The sequence below is a fragment of the Ambystoma mexicanum genome, chromosome 10, assembly GCF_040938575.1.
Source record: "Ambystoma mexicanum isolate Mex_15411 chromosome 10, UKY_AmexF1_1, whole genome shotgun sequence".
NCBI lineage: Eukaryota > Metazoa > Chordata > Amphibia > Caudata > Ambystomatidae > Ambystoma > Ambystoma mexicanum.
Window position 1 is genome coordinate 1,293,383,984 of NC_090932.1, and position 18,571 is coordinate 1,293,402,554.

Sequence of the window (18,571 nt, forward strand, 5' to 3'; positions counted from 1 at the left end):
TCTTAGGTGCCAAGGATGAGGTATCTCGTCCTTGGAATTCCCTCCCGGGTGCCAAGGACGAGATAGCGCGTCCTTTTTGGCACCTTGTTTTGAGCGATCCCTGCACCCTAAACCACCGGGGAATTATGTAATGTAAAGGGGGGTGGCCCTCCCCCCACCCCCACCCAAAATGGAGTGTGGACCATCTCATGCACCCCTCCCAGGCGGCAGATATCTGCTATGAGGAAGGGGCATCTGACCCCAGGGAGGGCTGCATGAGATGGCCACCCCCTAACTGCCCACAGGGAGGCAGACATAAGATGCCTCCCCTTCACTTGGGATGGGGGGGGGGGAAGAGGTGCACCCCCCTTACATTACAAAATTCCCTGGCAGTTTAGGGTGTCCCCTCAGCACCCCCTAAAGTGCAGCCTACCATTTTCAATTTTTGTTTACCAAACTTTCCTTGGTGCAGATGGGAACGTTAGTGTGCCAATCTGCCCCTAGGGTGCTCGAACCCTTATTTATTTGGATTTGTATAGCACACTACAGCTTGGGGGCATCGAGGCGCTACTGCCCCATCCACTGGGGGCCTGTCCAACATTTTGGGTGCCCCTCTTTATTTTTGCTGGTAACAAATGTTTTTTGTTTCATTTATAGCTTTTTCTATGTGAGCAGCTGCAACGTTATGTGAGTAATGTATTTTATTATTCTACGGTTAGGGCCCACTGTCAGTGGGGTGAGTGAGACTGGGGCTGGATTGTTGGTGGTGTGGTGGGAATGGGCCATCTTTGGAGATATTTTGGTGGACTGGGACACAATTGCAAGGGCAGGCCACAAATTGGCCCCATGCCAGCAGAACATTAGTTTTTCCCTGGGAGCGGATGTCTCCCATGTGGGTTGACTGTCTGCAAGCCTAGGCTGCACCTCTGGCTGTGCTACGTTACAGATGTCACATCCGGGGAGGAATGGGGATCCTGCCGGGGCTCCATGGAGATGCTGCTGTGCTTAGGGGACGGTACACCTACATGGTAAATGGATGTCCAAGACCGGGGACATCACCTTCAACCGTCCTGGAGTTGTGACTGGGCTGCATTACAGGAAGGTAGGCCATGTGTTGTTGGCAGCGTGTTTCGGTGGGTGGCCAGAGAATTGAGTTTATTTCCAGCAAATTTCAGAGACATTTCTCTCTGCCCACCCACCGAAACACGTTGCAAACAGATGTCATTTTCCCGTATTTCCACAGGTGTCCCGACGAAAACGGTATCTCATATGTGTGGGTGCACCTATCTGGGCGCAAAGGGAAAAGGCTAACCCACTGGTAACCCCAAGCCTTTCGGCACAGCACATTTTGTTCATGTGGACAACCTACAGATTTGGGCCTAGGGTGTCGAAGCCAGCAAGGAAAACAGGGATCCCCATGCATTTCCCAAAAGAGGACACCGGTGGGAATCCACAGAGGTCTGCCTTGCGCAATTCGCGCCAGAATGTATTACCCACAAACCCTGCCAAGTCCAAACTTTGTTGAAAAATACAAAATTTTCAGACATTTCACTCAGGGCACCTACCAAAACACACCGCCAACAGCACATGTCCTACCTTCCCGTGTTCCCACAGGTGTCCCGATGAAAAAGGTACCTCACATGTGTGGGTGCACCTACCTGGACGCAAAAGGAAAGGCTAAACCACTTGTTACCCCCAAAGGGTTTGGGGAGACAACCTACAGATTTGGGCCTAGGGTGTCGAAGCCAGCAAGGAAAACAGGGAACCCCATCCATTTCCCAAAAGAGAACACCCGTGGGAATCCACACAGGTCTGACTTGCGCGCAGCGGCCCAGAATTTATTACCCGGACCCCCCCCCCCAGCAAAGTCCAAATTTGGTGGAAAAAAAAACAAACACAATTTCCACACATTTCACTCTGCTCACCCACCGAAACACGCCGCCAACAACACATGGCCTGCCATCCCACGTTCCCACAGGTGTCCCAACGAAAATGGTACCTAACATGTGTGGGTGCACCTACCTGGGCGCAAAGGGGAAAGCCTAAAACACAGCTAACCCCAAGTCTTTTCGCACAGTAGAATTTCAGGAATTTTGCTCAAGCGCCCACCATACAGATTTGGGCCTAGGGTGTCCAAGCCACCAAGGAAAACTGAGAACCCCATGCATTTCACCCCTGGGAAGCCACAGAGGTCTGAAGCGGCCCAGAATGTATTACCCAGAACCCCTGACAAAGTGAAAATTGTGTTTTTTCCCACCAATTATCAAACTTTGTCGGGGATTGTGGATAATAAATACTGGGCAGATTTTTGTTTCCACTCAACCTGTTCTTGAAAGCCAGGAAAATGGGGAATTCAGCACAGCAGACCATTGTTCCTAGCTCTTGCAAGGAAAAAAACCACAGGCTTCTTTGTACATCATTTTATTGGCATTTTTCGTAAAAACCCAAAATGTTCTCCCTCTTTGGTTATTTTCTCTCAACCCCCTACAGCAAACTAGGATTCCTGGGTGGCGTTACGACCGCCTACATGTGGGATAAAAAGGGTCCACATTTGGCCGAGATATCCCATGTAACAAATAAAGTTACAAGCCATTGAATGGCGGCATGCACAAATCATCAAAAAAGTCCTTGGCACTGCAGGGGGGGGGGGAAAATCCATGGCAGTTAAGGTGTTACAGATGTTGCATCCTCTGGTTTAGAAATGCAGTGACTCTAGTATGGTATGTAAATGAAATGCACTTTATATTAAATCAGCTTTATTCGATCAATACATACAATTATTAAAGAACGAAGGTGATAAGAATAACAAATACAAACAAGTAGTAAAACCTTAAAAAAAAACACATTATATACAGTCAAATGTCCAGGTGGGGAATTTCCCTTGTTGTAAAATCCATCATCCTAAGTTCACAATTCACATAAAGTGCTGAGTGCCTAAACAAAGGTCTTATTACCACCCTAAAGCAAGCAACACTTTCTAGGGCAACACAATTTTCCACAAACATTTGTAGGCATCCTTTGTATTCTACGAGTCAGTTTGATCCTGCTCGATGGATATAATTGGCAATACAGTAGAAAGTATGCTGATTACTTGAAATTTTGCAGAGGAACAGAGCATCTGCGGCTCTTTGGATACCCATATACTTAAATTACGCAGTGCAGTAATGTGTCATCTTCCTTACTGCATACTGGATATATAGCAGTAATATGCCCTGTCCAATTTCTAGTGAAAGTGACTGTTTTAACAGTGTTGAGTCTAATTTCAATGTTAAGTGCCCGTGCATAGCTTGCTCGGAACAAATCAAGGTACTCTTCGAAACCTGCAAGTAGTTTATATGTTAAATACTCCATACCAGTACCCAACTTGGTTCACTCGTCCATCAATCCTTCCTGGGAAAGGGATTTAATTTCTGTTTTAAACACGCTTGTTTGACCTCTAGTCAATGCCTTAGGATCGTTTGAAGCTGAAGTCCATTGTAAAGCGGCCAAATTGTCCTTTACATGTTTAGCCTGTGGCAAGCAGCAACAACTTGCTGTATTCAAAGCATGTTCTATTACCTGCCTGTATTTCCCTATCTCTGGTGCGGTCCAGCATCTTACCCAATAATAGGGAGGTTTGTGCGATGCTAGCTACTTGATTGGTGCGAGATCGCATTCCATGAGCAAAGGGGTACTCTTTGGTAGTCTCAGCAGGCTTATGTATTCTCGACAATGGCCAAAGATCCACAGTTGTGTATCCCCATATAGGTCCGAAGACGGAGCTTGCATCTTATAGATAGTGATGGCTCGGGTCACCTCCCTACCACCATGGGAAGCATGGAATTTAACAGCACCTCTGCTGTATTTCTCCAGAGTGGATGAGGACTTAACCAATTTGGCAGACCAGGAGCCCCTCTCCGAAAACCTAACTCCAAGGTAGTAATAGTAGGAGACATGTTCCAATCTCTGGCCATCAATCACAATACTCAGGGTTTGGGATTTAGACAATCTAGGCAGAAACACAATCACCTTAGTCTTACTTTTATTCAGCTCCAAAGCCAGTAGTTGACATTTAGTGACAAAACAGTCTAAGGAACGTCTCAAAACCATAGGAGAGGTGGCCGATAATACAACGTCACCCGTAAAGAAAAGTGATGGGAAAACACCCCGACCCATGCTCAGTGAATCGAAGGTATCCTCAATACAGTTGTCGACCAGTTCGATAATAAGACATGCCTTACTTACCGTAATAGCATTTGATGATTGTATCTGCTTAGATTCACATACTGTGGGTTCCATGCTTTAATATTCCGCCAAAAATATTGCAATACAAAAATATCGCCATATTTCTGCTGCGATATTGACCCATGGTCCCTGTGGGGAACACCACTGCAACCCCTGCATTATTTTAAAATGTGCGGGGACACCCCCACAACCACAAATTATCCCCCCCAAAAATATTGCCTATGGCGAGACAAACGGCCATATGTACAGCAATATTTTTGGTGGGGATATTTTGTAGGGATACCCATGCTGTGCATATGGTCCGATATCCAGTGGTAACCATGGAGTATTGCATCTCTTCTTTTGAGGACCAAAAGGGGACGTTGGCATAGGCGTGTCTGTAACACTATCCCTACCGTGACGTGTAGTGTACCCAAAATCCCTCACGCGCCGAGAGCCCTCCGATTGCATTTTTTATGCCATGAGGGAGTAAGACGTCTATGTTCCTTCCACCCAAGCGGGGAGGAAGGGTGGGCGCATGTGAATCAAAGCAGATACAATCATCACAAATGCTATTACGGTAAGTAATGCATGTCTTTTGATGCTTGTTAATCTGCTTAGAATCACATGCTGTACATAGACTAGCAAACAGTACCCGGAGTAGGAGGTGGGTTGTGAGAAGGAACAGTAGTGAAAAGATGTCTTAGTACTGCTTGTCCCACCGGAGAATCAGACCTAGAATGAGTGTCTAGGCAATAGTGTTTTGTAAAGGTGTGTACAGAACTCAGGTTGCCGCTTTGCAAATGGACTCTAGGGGAACATTTACAATGAATGCTATGGAAGCCCCAGTGCCTCGAGTAGAATGTGCTCTAGGCTTGAAGGGCAGTTCTCTCTTGCTAAGAGAAACAAAGTGTGATGCATTTGACCATCCACCTTGAGATAGCTGACTTAGACACAGGATCCCTTCTCTGCCAGCTGCCACTGAAACAAAAAATTGGTTTGTTTGGTTCAGTGGTTTTGTTCTTTACCCGTAAAACATGACTGCCCTGTGCACATCTAACGTGTGTGGGCTCCTTTTGGCCATGTTAGAGGGGTTCTGGAAGAAAGTAGGCAGTTCTATTGATTGGTTCACGTGGAACTTGGAAATAAATTTAGGCACAAATCGAGGGTGAGTGCGCAGAACCACCTTATCTCTGAACAGTAACGAAAGGATCTAGTAATGAAAGGGCCTGTAGTTCACGAACCATTCTAATAGAAGTGATAGCCACTAGGAAGGCTGTCTTATAGGCAATGTCTTTTAGACTTGCCTTGTGCATAGGCTCAAAGGGGGACCCCATGAGTCTAGTCAGAACCACATTTAAGTCCCGTCCGGGAGCTGGGTTTGAAATAGGGGGATGAATCCTCTTAACCACTTCCATGAAAGCCTCGATAACTGGTATTTTCCACCACAACACCTTTTGCTGTGACGTACTGTAGGCTGAGAGAGCAGCTAGGTGAACCTTTATGGAATTAAAAACCAGGGCTGAATCCAGTCAGTGGGTCAGGTACAATACAATGCAAGTAGGAGAGCAGTCAATGGGATTGACGCCCTTGGCATTACACCAGATAACAAAGCGTTTCCATTTACTGGAATAGTAGTATCGGGTGTTGGGTTTTCTCGCTTCCCTGAGTATGTCCATACATCTCTGAGGGAGTTGAAGGTGTCCAAACTCTATGACCTCAGGAGCCAGGCCGCCAAGTTCAGAGTTTGTGGGCATGGGTGCAGTATCTCTCCCCTGTCCTGAGACAACATGTTGAACAGGCAGGGCAGTTTCATAGGAGGGGAGAGGGACATCTCCATCAGATGAGAGAACCAGGGTTGGCAGGTCCACATAGGGGCCACCAATATCACGGTGACTGGTTCCTAGTGCATCTTGTGCACAATCTTATTGAGTAAGGGAGTCAGGGGGGGGAATCAAGGGGCATGGTAGCGTAACCAAATTTCCCTGACCAGAGCCTGTTCCCCTTGGAGCGGTTCTGTGGGTACCTGGAGGCGTAATCTTGGAATTGAGCATTCTCCAGAGTTGCGAACCAGTCGATCTCTGGGAAACCCCATTCAGCGAAAACGTTGGAGACAATGTCTTTGTGTAGTCGCCATTCGTACTCTACGGGCAGTGGGAAATCTCTGCTGAGCACGTCTGCCAGAAGATTGAGTTCCCCTAGAACGTGTTGGGACAACAGGAACATCCTGTGTTTGAGAGCCCATATCCAAATGTTTTGGGACAGCTTGGATAGCCCTGGAGAGTGTGTGCCCCTTGTTTGTTCAGGTAGTACATGGCTGTGGTGCTGTCTGTCAAGATCAGGACTGTCTTCCCCTGTAACTGTGTCCGAAAGACTTTCAGTGCTTTGAATACCGCTAACAGCTGCAACAGATTTATGTGGTTGGATGCTACTTGTGGGGACCACACGCCGTAAGCCATCTGCTGAAGCAGATGAGCCCCCCCACCCCGTGAGTGATGTGTCGGTTACTAGAGTGGCTTCTACTGCAGGGGTGGTGAAGGTCTTCCCCTTCAAGAGGTTTTCCCTTGACCATCACTGCAGAGAGAGAATGTGGGCTGGTGAGACAACTACCAGATCTTCCCATTGTCGGCTGGCCTGTCACCACTGGCTGTTGAGCCACTCTTGCATGGGATGCATGCGCAGAGGCGCGTGAGGAACTAAGTAAATGCTGGACGCCATCATTCCTAACAGTCGCATGGCCTTGCGTATCGTCACTTCACGACTGGCTACATACTGAGGGATCTGAAACAGCATGTTTTGAACCCTCTCGTTGGAGGGGAAGACGAGGACGTCTGTTGTCTGAATAAGAGCCCCTAGAAACTGTTTAACTTGACTGGGGTCTAGGCTGGATTTCTTCTCATTGATGGAGTATCCCAGACTGAATAAGCGGTCTGTCTTCTGAGTGTTCAATAGGCAGGTTTCGTAGGACTCCCCTGTTATGAGCCAGTCGCCGAGGTATTGGTAAACCGGGACGGATAGTCTGCGCAGGTGTGCTGCTGCTACTGCCAGTACCTTTGTAAACACCCTTGTTGCAGAGGCAATGCTGAAGGGGAGTACTTTGAACTGATAGTGCTTGTCCTCTATCATGAACCTTAGGTATTTTCTGTGCGCTGGCAATATTGAAATATGAAAGTATGCATCTTTCATGTCCAGTGTTGCCATGTAATCCCCCTGTTTCAACAGCGGGATTACTTCCTGTAAAGTGACAATACAAAACTTTTGAGGTTTGACACACTTGTTCGCTGGGCGCAGATCTAGCACAGGGCGCATGGTGAGATCCTTTTTGGGTACAAGGAAGTACACTGATTAAATACCTTTGTTTACCTATAGAATAGGGACAACTTCTATGGCGTCCTTTCCTTGAAGGGTCTGCACCTCTTACAGTAGGATTTGCAGCGGGTGTCTTGATATTGGTGGTCTGAATTGGGGTGGTCGGGCAAATTCTATTCAGTACCCGTGGGCGACTGTCTTTAGTACCGACTGGTCTGTTATCCCCGCCCATGCGATAAGGAAAGGTGTTATACGCCCCCTGACCGCAGGATCTGCAGGTCATTTCTGACCAGAGGCCGGGGCACCTCTGGGGTTGGAACCTCATCCTTTACCTTTCCCACGCCGCTGACCTCTGGGTGGATAAGTGGCGGAGGTGTTAGACCCTTGTCCCGAATACCAGCGGTTTCCTGCATTATACTGGGTCTGGGAAAAACGAGGAGTGTCTCATGCTCTTTCTTGGCTGTTTCAAGAGCATCATCCACTACCTTACCCAACAGGTTGGTTTCCTCAACAGGTTTGTTAATTAGTGATGCTTGGGTCTCTGGCTTGAAACCGGAGTTCCTTAGACATGCATGTCTCTTGAGCAAGGTACCTTGTGCCAGGGTTCTCCCCGCTGTCTCGGCAGCGTCCAGAGTGTTCTTGAGCACATTCCGGTTCACCTGCTTGCCTTCGGAAACAATGGCAAGCAACTTGGTCCTTGCAGGTTCTGGCACTTCCTGGAAGCCTTCTTGTAGAAGGTTGCACCTGAAAGGAAGCGCCCCCAATTCAGCACGATCCTCCCCGCAATGAGAGACAATAAAGGACTCTCCCTTAGTGGGAATAAGGCCAAGACAGAGTGCGGGTGAGCGTAAATGGGAGTTTATCCAAGAATAAGGCATGCAAAGAACTCTGCAACCTCCGAGAGCGCTCTGTCTGACAATAGCAAAGACAGGCGTATTTCTAATACAAAAAACGTCATCAGCACCTAAACACTATAGGGGGCACAAGTTAATTGGGATTGGGTGTCGTCGACTAACTATAGGTGTTGCTGCAGCGTGGTTGGTCTTGGCAAGACGACGTCACTGGTCAGCCTCGTGGGTTGGGTTGGGCCTGGCAGGCCGGCTTGAGGTCATCCGTGCGGTGTTGGTATGCTGGGGCAGCCTGTGACAATGACGAATACCTTCCCTGTCTCATTTGCCCTAGGCCATGCACCTTGCGGTTATTCAGAAAATGACATTTACGTTCACTAATAAATCGCTCTGTAGCTTATCTTATAAAATAAACGCAACACATGAGGAATGCACCTCGTGAGAGGTCTGGTGGTTATCGGTTGGGGTGAGATTTACCTGTGTCCTATTGACCGGTATTTTAGGTCGCAGGACGGGGCTCTGGGGCCTGGGCCGAATGATACATGTCTGTCTGCTGCGTTAGAAGTTATTATATAGATGGGTCTCTGTGTCTTGTCTCAATGATGGGGGTCGTCCTTACACGGGGTCAGGATTCTTGGGGGGTTCGTGGGATTTATGAAAGGGTGCTGGTAGATCAGTGGGTTCATCCGTGGGTTTATTACCGTGCTGTAAATAACACAGGTGGTGGGCTGTGGCCTTGGTTGCGGCGCCGGGGCCTCTGACTCTCTGAAGTAACGCCAGCTTGGTTGGGGGAGGTGAGGGAGCGCGGCACAAGTCTTAGCTTTTTTATCTGGCAGGCTTGGTAGGGTGGGAGAGGGAATGGCCTTGCATATCCACAAAGGTATTTTCCTCGTGCGTTGCTGATCAGTGAATGCAGAAGTTTTATACTGTTCTGCCTTATTGTGACGTTATTTAGACACACATATATATTTCAATTTCGTTACACATTTCTTTAAGACAGTCGGTTCCAGTACCTTTTCATTACCTAACATTACGTTCACTACATTGTGTGCGTATTGTATGTACATTAGACGTTATACGAGGGATATCTAGGTTATGGCCTACAGAGATTGATGCTCGCCGCTTTGGGTGATTCAGAAAACATATATGAGTTCCAGTTTCTACATACTATGGAAAAACACTTTTACAGATAGAGGTTATACGTTTGGTCAACATCTTTCTCCGTGGTTATAGCAGCACTAGTCCAGACCTGGAGGGATATCATATAACGTTACATTTTTATGGCTTATTCACATTTTAAACAGAGGTAGTTCATTAATACCAATACTTGAATTGTTTTCTACCTTCTTCAGATAGTGATGCTTCAGCTTTTTTCCTCGCTACCCCGGCCTTGCGGTCCGGGTCATACGGGGTGCAATATCACATTGTTACTACTATAATGTTGCCGTGTTGGCGTCTCGGGTTTAGTTCATCTCCGACTTTCTCATGGGAACGCGCTCGCAGCGGATCTGCCAGGGCTGCTGAGGCGGCAGAGATGCATGAAAGGCCCTCCAAAGGTGGGGGCCTCTTTATAGTGTGCTGAACTCACGCCATGTTTGCTAGACAAGATGGCGTCTAGGCCTAACTAAATGCAAGCAAAAGGATACGTGTGGGCAATGTCGTCGGCGGGTGAATCCTCCTCCACCTGGGCCCGGGTGGCATGAGGGGGCGCCCACCGAGTCATGGTCCTCACCTGGGGAGAAAGCTGTAGGTGAGGAGGGCCTCGCGGCCAGTCCTCCCCTACATTTCCCCCCTTTCGTTACTTAAAGTAACGAATTTCTTTAGCTCTTCCAATCTTCTACATTCTTGTTCCTCTAACACTGCACCATCCCATGCAGGGGTTCCTTTTATAGGCATCCATGCTCTGCACACCCCCCTTAAACTCTCACCTCTCCTAGCATACTCGTCTGGTGTACATGTTAAATATATACAATCGCCAGTTTCTTCCAGATCTACCCAGACCTCCTCATACCATTCCAGTTCTACGTCTCGTGGTTCTTTGATAGTGGTGTGCCATAGTTTATCTACTATGTACTTATCACGGCACATAGGCACTAACTGGTACCTGGGGGTGTTGTCTGCTCCTGTCTGCACATGTACTTCTTGTGTTGCTTTAATTGTACCACCAGAGTTGCCCATTGTCACCATCATCATTGCACCGTTAGGAACTGCATTAGCACAACATCGGAGGCCCACCTGGCATAGGCAGAACATCACAAGGACGATCACCACTATTGGTATCAGGAACTTCATTGTCACTCCAAGCCATGAGGGAACCCAAGAGAAGATATTGTCGAACCACGAGCTATCCTCAGCTCCACCTTCCATTTTCATCTTCTCGCCCAGGTTATGTACTGCTTCAATAACGTGGGACAGGGACCCATTTTCTGCATCTTCGGAAGGTACGAACGTGCAGCACGCACTTCCTATTTTTCGGCAAACACCTCCATCGATTGCTGTTAACAGGTCTAGAACATACCTGTTCTGCATGGTCATTAATCGCAGAGCTCGTAGTTCCACCTTTATTATGTTAAACCCTTCTTCAGTGTCATTGGCCAACTGGATCAGTTCCCACCGTGTGATCTGGAGCCATTTTGCATTTGCTCTTGCTTGGACACTTGATACTAGCGAAGCAAAGAATGTTTCCACGGAGCTGAACAGGCGATACCTGTCTGGGATCTGTGCCAATAAATCAGATGATGCTTGTGATATGTAGTTCGAGGCTCGCTTGTTCCTTGAGAGCTCTTCTCCCTTCCCTCCGGAGGACAGGACATAAAGGTGCGCTTGTGTAGTTGGAGAAGCTGCATTCTGGTTCAAGCCTTCTTTCATCATGTTACTTCTGTCAATATGGCTTTCTGGAATCACCATTAGTGTTGAGTGCAAAGTGGCCATTGAGCAGCTACCACTCCATGATTGGGGAAGATGCAGGTACGCCTTGTTTCCGCATACCCAGTAGGTGTCCATTAGTGCTGCTGTCCCTTTTTTCATATCTGGGATGGTGAGAGTTTTGTTACAGTTCTTGTTCGTTCCCATTGCCATTTTTCCTTCTCCCTTGAAACATAGTTCGTTTTGTATTTCACTTTGTAGCTTGAAGGGTTTCTCCATCGCTGTTACCCATGTTAGTTTAGGGATGTGTTCTTTCCATGTTGGCAAGCACGTCCTTTCCATCCACCGCAACTTGTCCGGTTGGACACCTTTCAGTGCTTCTGCCTTGCACAGCACTTCTTCGTCTTTCCATTTGTTTTCGGAAAACAGTGTCCCTTGTATTGCAAAGAAAGGTTCTTTAAGACAGATCACTCCAGACGCTTGCGAATAGCACGTTTTGTTGTTCTGTAGCATTCTGAAAGAGACATCGTGTGCTTGGAAAGTGTTCTTTATTCTACACAGCGTGAGATGAAGGAGACATTGGGCATCCACAATGGGCAATTCTCGTGGCAACAATACTTTAGGTGTGCCTGATGCATGGGGGATAAGTGAGCAGACATAACAGCTCTCATTTGTTGTTTGTTTGGCTGTTGTGCTCATATCTGCATACCATTTATTTGCTTGGTGTGGGTGTCGTGGGTCTTCCATTTTGTCTAGCCCTAGTCCATAATACTCATCATACCCTTTCCCACCAATCTCTCTTCTCCGCCTGCTTTTCTCCCTTCTTCTGTACCTTCTCGTTATAGTAGGTGAAGAACCAGGCCCCCCCTTCCTCCTCCCCACCCCCCTTTTCTAATTCTTCATGTAGGGACTTGTGTTCTGTCATCATAATCACTTTTCCATCCTCCTTAATAAACAAGAGATCGTTGTTTGAAATTGGGGCGGGAGGGATCGTGTGGTTGTTGTATGTTCCAGGTTGGGACATTGTGTCATTATTTACATTTTTGGTTCTCGATTGTGAGAGGACAGCAGTGGGTGGTGTAGTATAGTATCCCCACACAAAGTGTGATCCATCCCAGATCAAGAAATCACCTTCTTTGATACCTACAGTCGGAATTGTTTTCGTTCCAGGGGCAAGGGTGGTGTTGTTCCCCCCTCCCCCCTCGTTCATCTCGGTAGAGATGAACGCTATAATCCAGTGTACTACCAGACAAAACATTGAGATGAAGAACACGATAGCACACATTGATAAACCACATTCAAATGAATACGTTAATCTAGCCACTAACATTTCTCTAAATCTAACATATCTATTAGTTGCAGGCTGCCCATTCGATGCCATGATAAATCCTGTTTGAGACACAAGAGTTCATTAAATACAAACATGTAAGCATTTCCACGTTGTAACGTTTCGGTGATAAAATATAGGGTTGGGTGAGGGAGGGGGTGTGTTGACAGACAAGGTAGCCTTTCAATCATCATTATTCGTACCTTACTATATATATATAAATAATAAGAAACATGACATTTTTAAAAACAACAATAATAAAAACATCTTAAAGAGCACAGGAGGGGAAAAAAAGAACCCCACGCAAAACTTTCAAAAATTGTAATAAAAAGAAAATTTACATATACATATGTACATGTTTTAGTCCAGGACATTTGTTGCGCGCTAATTGTGCTCACTGTTCATCTCATAAAGCACACAAAATTCCAATCATTCATTCCGCACAACTTCATCGTCCGCTGTTGCCTGTGCCTCGTCCTGCGCCTCACTTTCCGCAGCGCTGTAAGCTTTACGTACGTCTGTCAAATGCACCCAATATCGCAGGCCCTTCACCTTTACTGCTGTAGGTGTGCAAAACACTACCTCATAGGGGCCATGGAAACGTGGTGCATTCCACCTCCGCACAAAACTTCTGACATATATAAGGTCACCAGGCATTAGTTGTAGTGGTTTTTCAGGCAACCTGTCTGGTTCAGTTGCGTTCCCCTCCTCTCTTGTCGAGGGGGGGGCTAGTTGCTTTGCAATTACGCGCGCTGCCCGTGTCAGTTTTCGCAGATATTCTGTGAACTCCTCCCCCAATATAGCTGCGCTTCTGTGTGCATCAGAACGCTCACGGAGAGGCGAATGCGCTGTATGCATTCTTCTTCCCGTGACGATCTCGTGCGGGGACAAATGGTGATCCTTACTTGGCTGGTTTCGTAGTTCAAACAAGGCCAAAGGCAGGCAGTACATCCAAGTCTTTTTAAGGGAAAAGCAAAGTTTTGATAATCTGCTTTTTAACAGGCCATTTATCTTTTCCACGACGCCATTACTTTGAGGATGATAAATCGAACATAATTTGTGCTTTATTCCCAATAATGTAGTCACTTCTTTAAATAATTCATTAACAAAATGTGTCCCGTTATCTGAGCGAATAACGTCGCAAATTCCCCAGCGCGGAAATACTTCCCGCACTAGGAACTTCGCGGCGCCCTTCGCGTCAGGGCGGGCACATGGGCCTGCCTCCACCCACCTCGAAAAGGGACATACAACCACAATCATGTATCGCGCCCCGTTACACCTTTCTCCCATGTCTACATAATCAATGTGGAGCTCTCTGAATGGGCCACTTGGTTTTGGTATTGTACCCCTTAGTGTGCGCAAAGTCATACCTGAGTTGTAAATTTGACATGTCGTGCATTCTAAAGCTAACCTTGTGACGTGTTCCTGGAGGCAAGGTGCAAACCAATCTTCTTGTATCTCTGCCATTATGTGTTTCTTCGTGTTGTGTGCGGGAAAGTGTAGTTGTTGAAATGCTATTTCTAACAGCGTAATTGGCATTACCACTTTTCCTGAACTCTCTTGTCGCCACAATAAATCAGTCGGTGATTTGCTGCATCCTCTCTTAGTCCACAGCAATTTTTCCTCTGCACTAGCTCCCTCTTGCAGCTCTATTATCTCCTGTGTGGACATCATGTTGTATCCTGTGGGGACCTCTTGGCTTTCTGTGTGGTGCAACATGTACTCTCCTATTTCACCTTTTTGTAGATATGAAGCTGCTTTGGCAGCGGCGTCTGCTGCCGCGTTCCCCAAAGATACAAAATCTGTATTGGTGGTATGAGCTTGACATTTTACGATGGCCACTGCCGTGGGGTCTTGCAGGGCCTCAATCAGCTCTTTCAATAACTCTGCATGCTGGACTGGCGTTCCGTCTGCTCGTCGGAACCCTCTCCGCCCCCACCGGGCCAACCCACCGTGAACTGTTGTTGTCATGTATGCTGAATCTGTATATATGGTCACTGCGCACCCCTTGGCGGCATGCAATGCCTCTATTAGCGCTATTAGTTCTGCTGCTTGCGCTGAATAGTGTGATGGGAGGCGGTGTTGTACTAGTATCTCATATTCATCTTCCTCTAATCGTACCACTGCCATACCCACATGCTTTTCTCCTGTCTCCATGTCTATTGATGCTGACCCGTCCACAAAATACACCTCACCCTCGGTCAGGGCATTTTCAAAAATCACTGGATCCTTACTTTCGTCACCTGAGTACGTGGCGCAGTTATGGTTTTGCATGTCCTCTACGGTGCATGCCTCTGTGATGAATGTTGCTGGGTTCACTGTTTTACATCTTACTATATGGATGTTAGCGCTGGACAGTATTATCTCATATGCTGTGGCGCGTTGTGTTGTTAATGTGCTCTTTGTTCGCTCTAATATTGCAAAAAGTGAGTGTTCCACAAACAGTGTCACCGGGCAGCCCATCACTATCGTGGCACTTTTTTCAATCGCGAACGCTGCTGCAGCTAGGGATTGCTCGCACGCGAAATGACCTTGCATTACTGCGTCTAGGGTGCCGCTATAGTAAGCAAGTGGTTTGTGCCCTAAAGATGTTTTCTGTGTCAGTACTGCTGTCATCAGTGTTCCTTTGCAGTGTGAAAATAAGAAAAATTCGCGCCCATAATCTGGATTTGCTAGTACTGGAGCGCTTGATATTAGCTCTTTTAGTGAGTTAAATGCTGTGTTCATTTCCTCTGTCCATTCTATGTGTTTGTGTTCTTGTTGTGCTTCCTTCAGTGCCTGTAACAAGGGCCTTGTGTACGCTGCATAGTCCAATATCCATGCTCGGCAATAGTTACACATACCCAGAAATTTCTGCATTTCTTTTACTGTTTTGGGCTCTCCAATTGTTCTAATCGCTTGTGCCCTGTCGGGTATAATTCGCTTGCCATCCTTTGATATCAACTGACCCAAGTATAGGACCTCTGTCAGACAGTATTGCAATTTCCCTTTGTCCACCTTGTACCCTTTGTTGGCCAATAATGTCAAGAGTGTTATTGAGTCCTTTCTGCACTTTTCCTCAGCCTGTGCACAAACCAATAAATCATCAACGTACTGAATCACTGTGCTTTCTACAGACAAATTCCCCAGATCTTCATGTAGTACCCTGTTAAATATGCTTGGGCTCTCGCAATATCCTTGTGGTAGTCTGCAGTGTTCGAACCTCCTTCCTCCCAATGTAAATGCTGTCAAATACCTGCTTTCTTCTGCTAAGGGAATCGAAAAGAATGCATTTTTTAAGTCAATTACTGTGAAGTGTGACGCTACTTTTGGAATATTGCACAGTATTGTCGCCGGGTTCGGCACTAGAGGGAACTCCTTCATTACCACATCGTTCAGTGGGCGTAAATCTTGTATCATCCTCCATGAACCCCCCTTCGCTTTTTTGATTGGGTAAATGCATGTGTTGCATGGGGAGTTTGAGGGCACGATTATACCCTGTGCTAGCAGTGCTTCTATTGTCTCTCTGATCCCTTCTTCTGCTTCTCGCGACAGTGGATATTGTTTCACCCGGGGTAGTATTGCTCCCTGTTTTACTTTTATCACCACAGGCTGAACTTCATGCAGCAACCCTACATCGTGGGGGCCATTAGTCCATAAGTTAGTGGGTACTGAACTCATGTCTTCATTAAAAAATGTGTGCGGTGCTCCTACTACCGCCATTAGTTCAACCTTAGTTTGTCTGGCTGTAACTACAATGTCGCAGGGCATTGCCAGTTCCATCACTACTTCACCATCTCCCTCAGTGTCAGAAAATAGCTCCTCGTCCGAGAGCTCTCTCAGCGGGATATTTGCATTTGTACACAATACTGTCCGCCACTCACACCCTTCCATGTCAATACCAATCACACATATCCTGTTTACTGATACATGTATTGCATGCAAATCCAACGATAGTACTGCCCCAAGAGCAGTGTCAGGGCTTGCTATGGGACGAAAAAGGAATTCTGCTGGGATCCTCCACTCCACCCTTTTTAGTTCTGGTACTATGAGAGCCAATGTTCTCATACCGTCGACAAACATCTCCTCATTTCTCGGTACCCCTCTGATCTCTTTCATGATTGTGTGGCCGTGTATTACTGCTAATATACGGAGGGGGCATATGCCTGGCGTTGAACATACGATACCGCTCCCTGTGAATGATATTGTCATGTTTAGTTTGCTCAAGAGATCTCTCCCCAGTAAGTTGATGGGAGAGTTTTCATAGTACAGTAAGGGTGCTTTCACCGTTCTTCCCCCTACTGTCACATCCAATACCTCTGTGTAAGGAACTTCAATTACAGCCCCAGAGAACCCCTGCGTCTCTAACGTTCTATTAGATAACGGGAACCGGCCCTCTCTAATGCATGATTTCTCCGCTCCCGAATCCACCATGAATATGAATTGCTTGTCTCCTATCTGCGCACCTATCAATGGTTCCTCTGATGCATTGTGGGTCGTAGACAGTACTGGACACGCAAGTGCTCTCTGTGGGCTGTCCTATGCGGGGTGTCTCATTGCCCCCCCTTGATCGAAAATGTTCCCCGAAACCACTGACACTCCACTGTAAGGTGCGGGGGCGGGTGCCCCATTAGCTACTGTGGCGAAAGTGTTACCAGGCGTGTAGTGCACATTGTCATTGTTCTGTGGGCTGGTTTGTGTTCGGTACTGATGTCCATGCAGTTGTGCGTTACTTCTTTGTACTACATTGTCTGGTTGCTGGTATTGTCCCATGGGGAGGCCGTAGGGGCTTCCCGGATGGGGGTGTCCGTATTGTTCTATCTCTTGGAACCCGTTGTTTTGTCTGCTCCTACATTCTCTTGAGTAATGCCCCCATCTCCCACAATTCCAACAGCTCCCCTGTGGACCTCTGGGACCCTGCCACCCATTTCCTCCCATTCCTCCATACCCTTGTCCTCCTCTTCGACCCCTGTACCCACCTCTTCCTCCTCTTGGGGCCCACTCTTGCCACGTTGGACCTCCGTTCTGCTCCTGCTCTGTCCACTGTCGTTGCCCTTGTCCTGCCCAATTCGCTGCTATTCTTCCTTGTATTGCTATTTGCCCCTCCTCTCCTTCCTCTCCCTCCCGTATGAGTGGGAGTCCCGCTACCGCTGCTGCGACCTTCACCAATTTTGATTGCACCAACTTTGCCTCATCCGCCAACCTTTTCTGTGCTACTTCCCTCTCTCTTTCTTTGATCCGTTTACAATGGTGTACTATTATGCTTTGGATCTCCGGCCAGCCTTTTGCCTCAACACCTGCTATTTTATCTAGTGCCTTTTGCACTTCCTTTGGGAGCCCTCTCTTAATGATGAAATAAAATAGAGACGTGGATTGGTGCCAGGGCGTACCCGTTTCCGCTCTCCACATCTCCTGCACCCTGAGAATGTAATCCATAGCGTCCTCCCCGTCATTCATGGTACATTGCATTACTGACTGCAAATCAGGGGTATCTGGGAAGGTTTCCCGCAGTGCGTCCCACACCCTTGCTCGCACGGTGTTAAAAGAAGCCCCATCATGGCGATCACACTCTAAAGTTACAGCTGGAAAACCCGCTTTAGCCCACACTCTGTCCGCCTGATCCCCTACTGCGGACACTAGTAGGCTTTTCACATCGCCTACTGCCAGCGGTATACCAGCGGTATGTTTCTCAAATGCATATATCCACTTGCTTGCCCCTCCTGACAGCTGTGGTAGTAATTTCATTAAATTAGCCTTGTCCATCTGAGCCCACGGTATATAGTTTGGCCTCCTGCCCCCTCTGTGGAGTAATGGGAGTTGTAATTTCCCTTTTACCGTTGCAGCTTCCTTTTCCTTAGTCACTGCTGACTCTAATGACGCCATCTTCCCCACTCTATTTCTTAGTCGTCCCATCCATTCATCTTCTATAGTCTCCAGTGAACAGGCACCATCTAGCTCCTCGCCTTCTCCTCCTATTGCCATGCTCAATCTATCACTCTCGTCCACCCCTCCTCTGACATCACATAACAAATCCTCTCTGATCCCTCTTTCTCGTGATACA

At 47.3% G+C, this 18,571-nt stretch overlaps 1 protein-coding gene across 2 annotated transcripts in view; it reads right to left on the reverse strand.

Moving 5' to 3' along the window:
* The window catches only part of LOC138492254 (acyl-CoA dehydrogenase family member 11-like), a 1,439,352-nt gene that overhangs the window by 1,195,552 nt on the left and 225,229 nt on the right, over positions 1-18,571 (reverse strand). Inside the window, exon 2 of one of the 2 annotated variants that reach the window (XM_069619297.1) lies at positions 8,334-12,593. The exons of the other annotated variant lie outside the window; for it this stretch is intronic. Within the exon in view, the coding sequence (XP_069475398.1) occupies positions 10,119-11,951 (1,833 nt within the window). The 5' untranslated portion in view covers positions 11,952-12,593 and the 3' untranslated portion in view covers positions 8,334-10,118. Of the gene's footprint in view, positions 1-8,333; positions 12,594-18,571 lie in introns of those variants that run through there. 2 annotated transcript variants of the gene reach the window in all.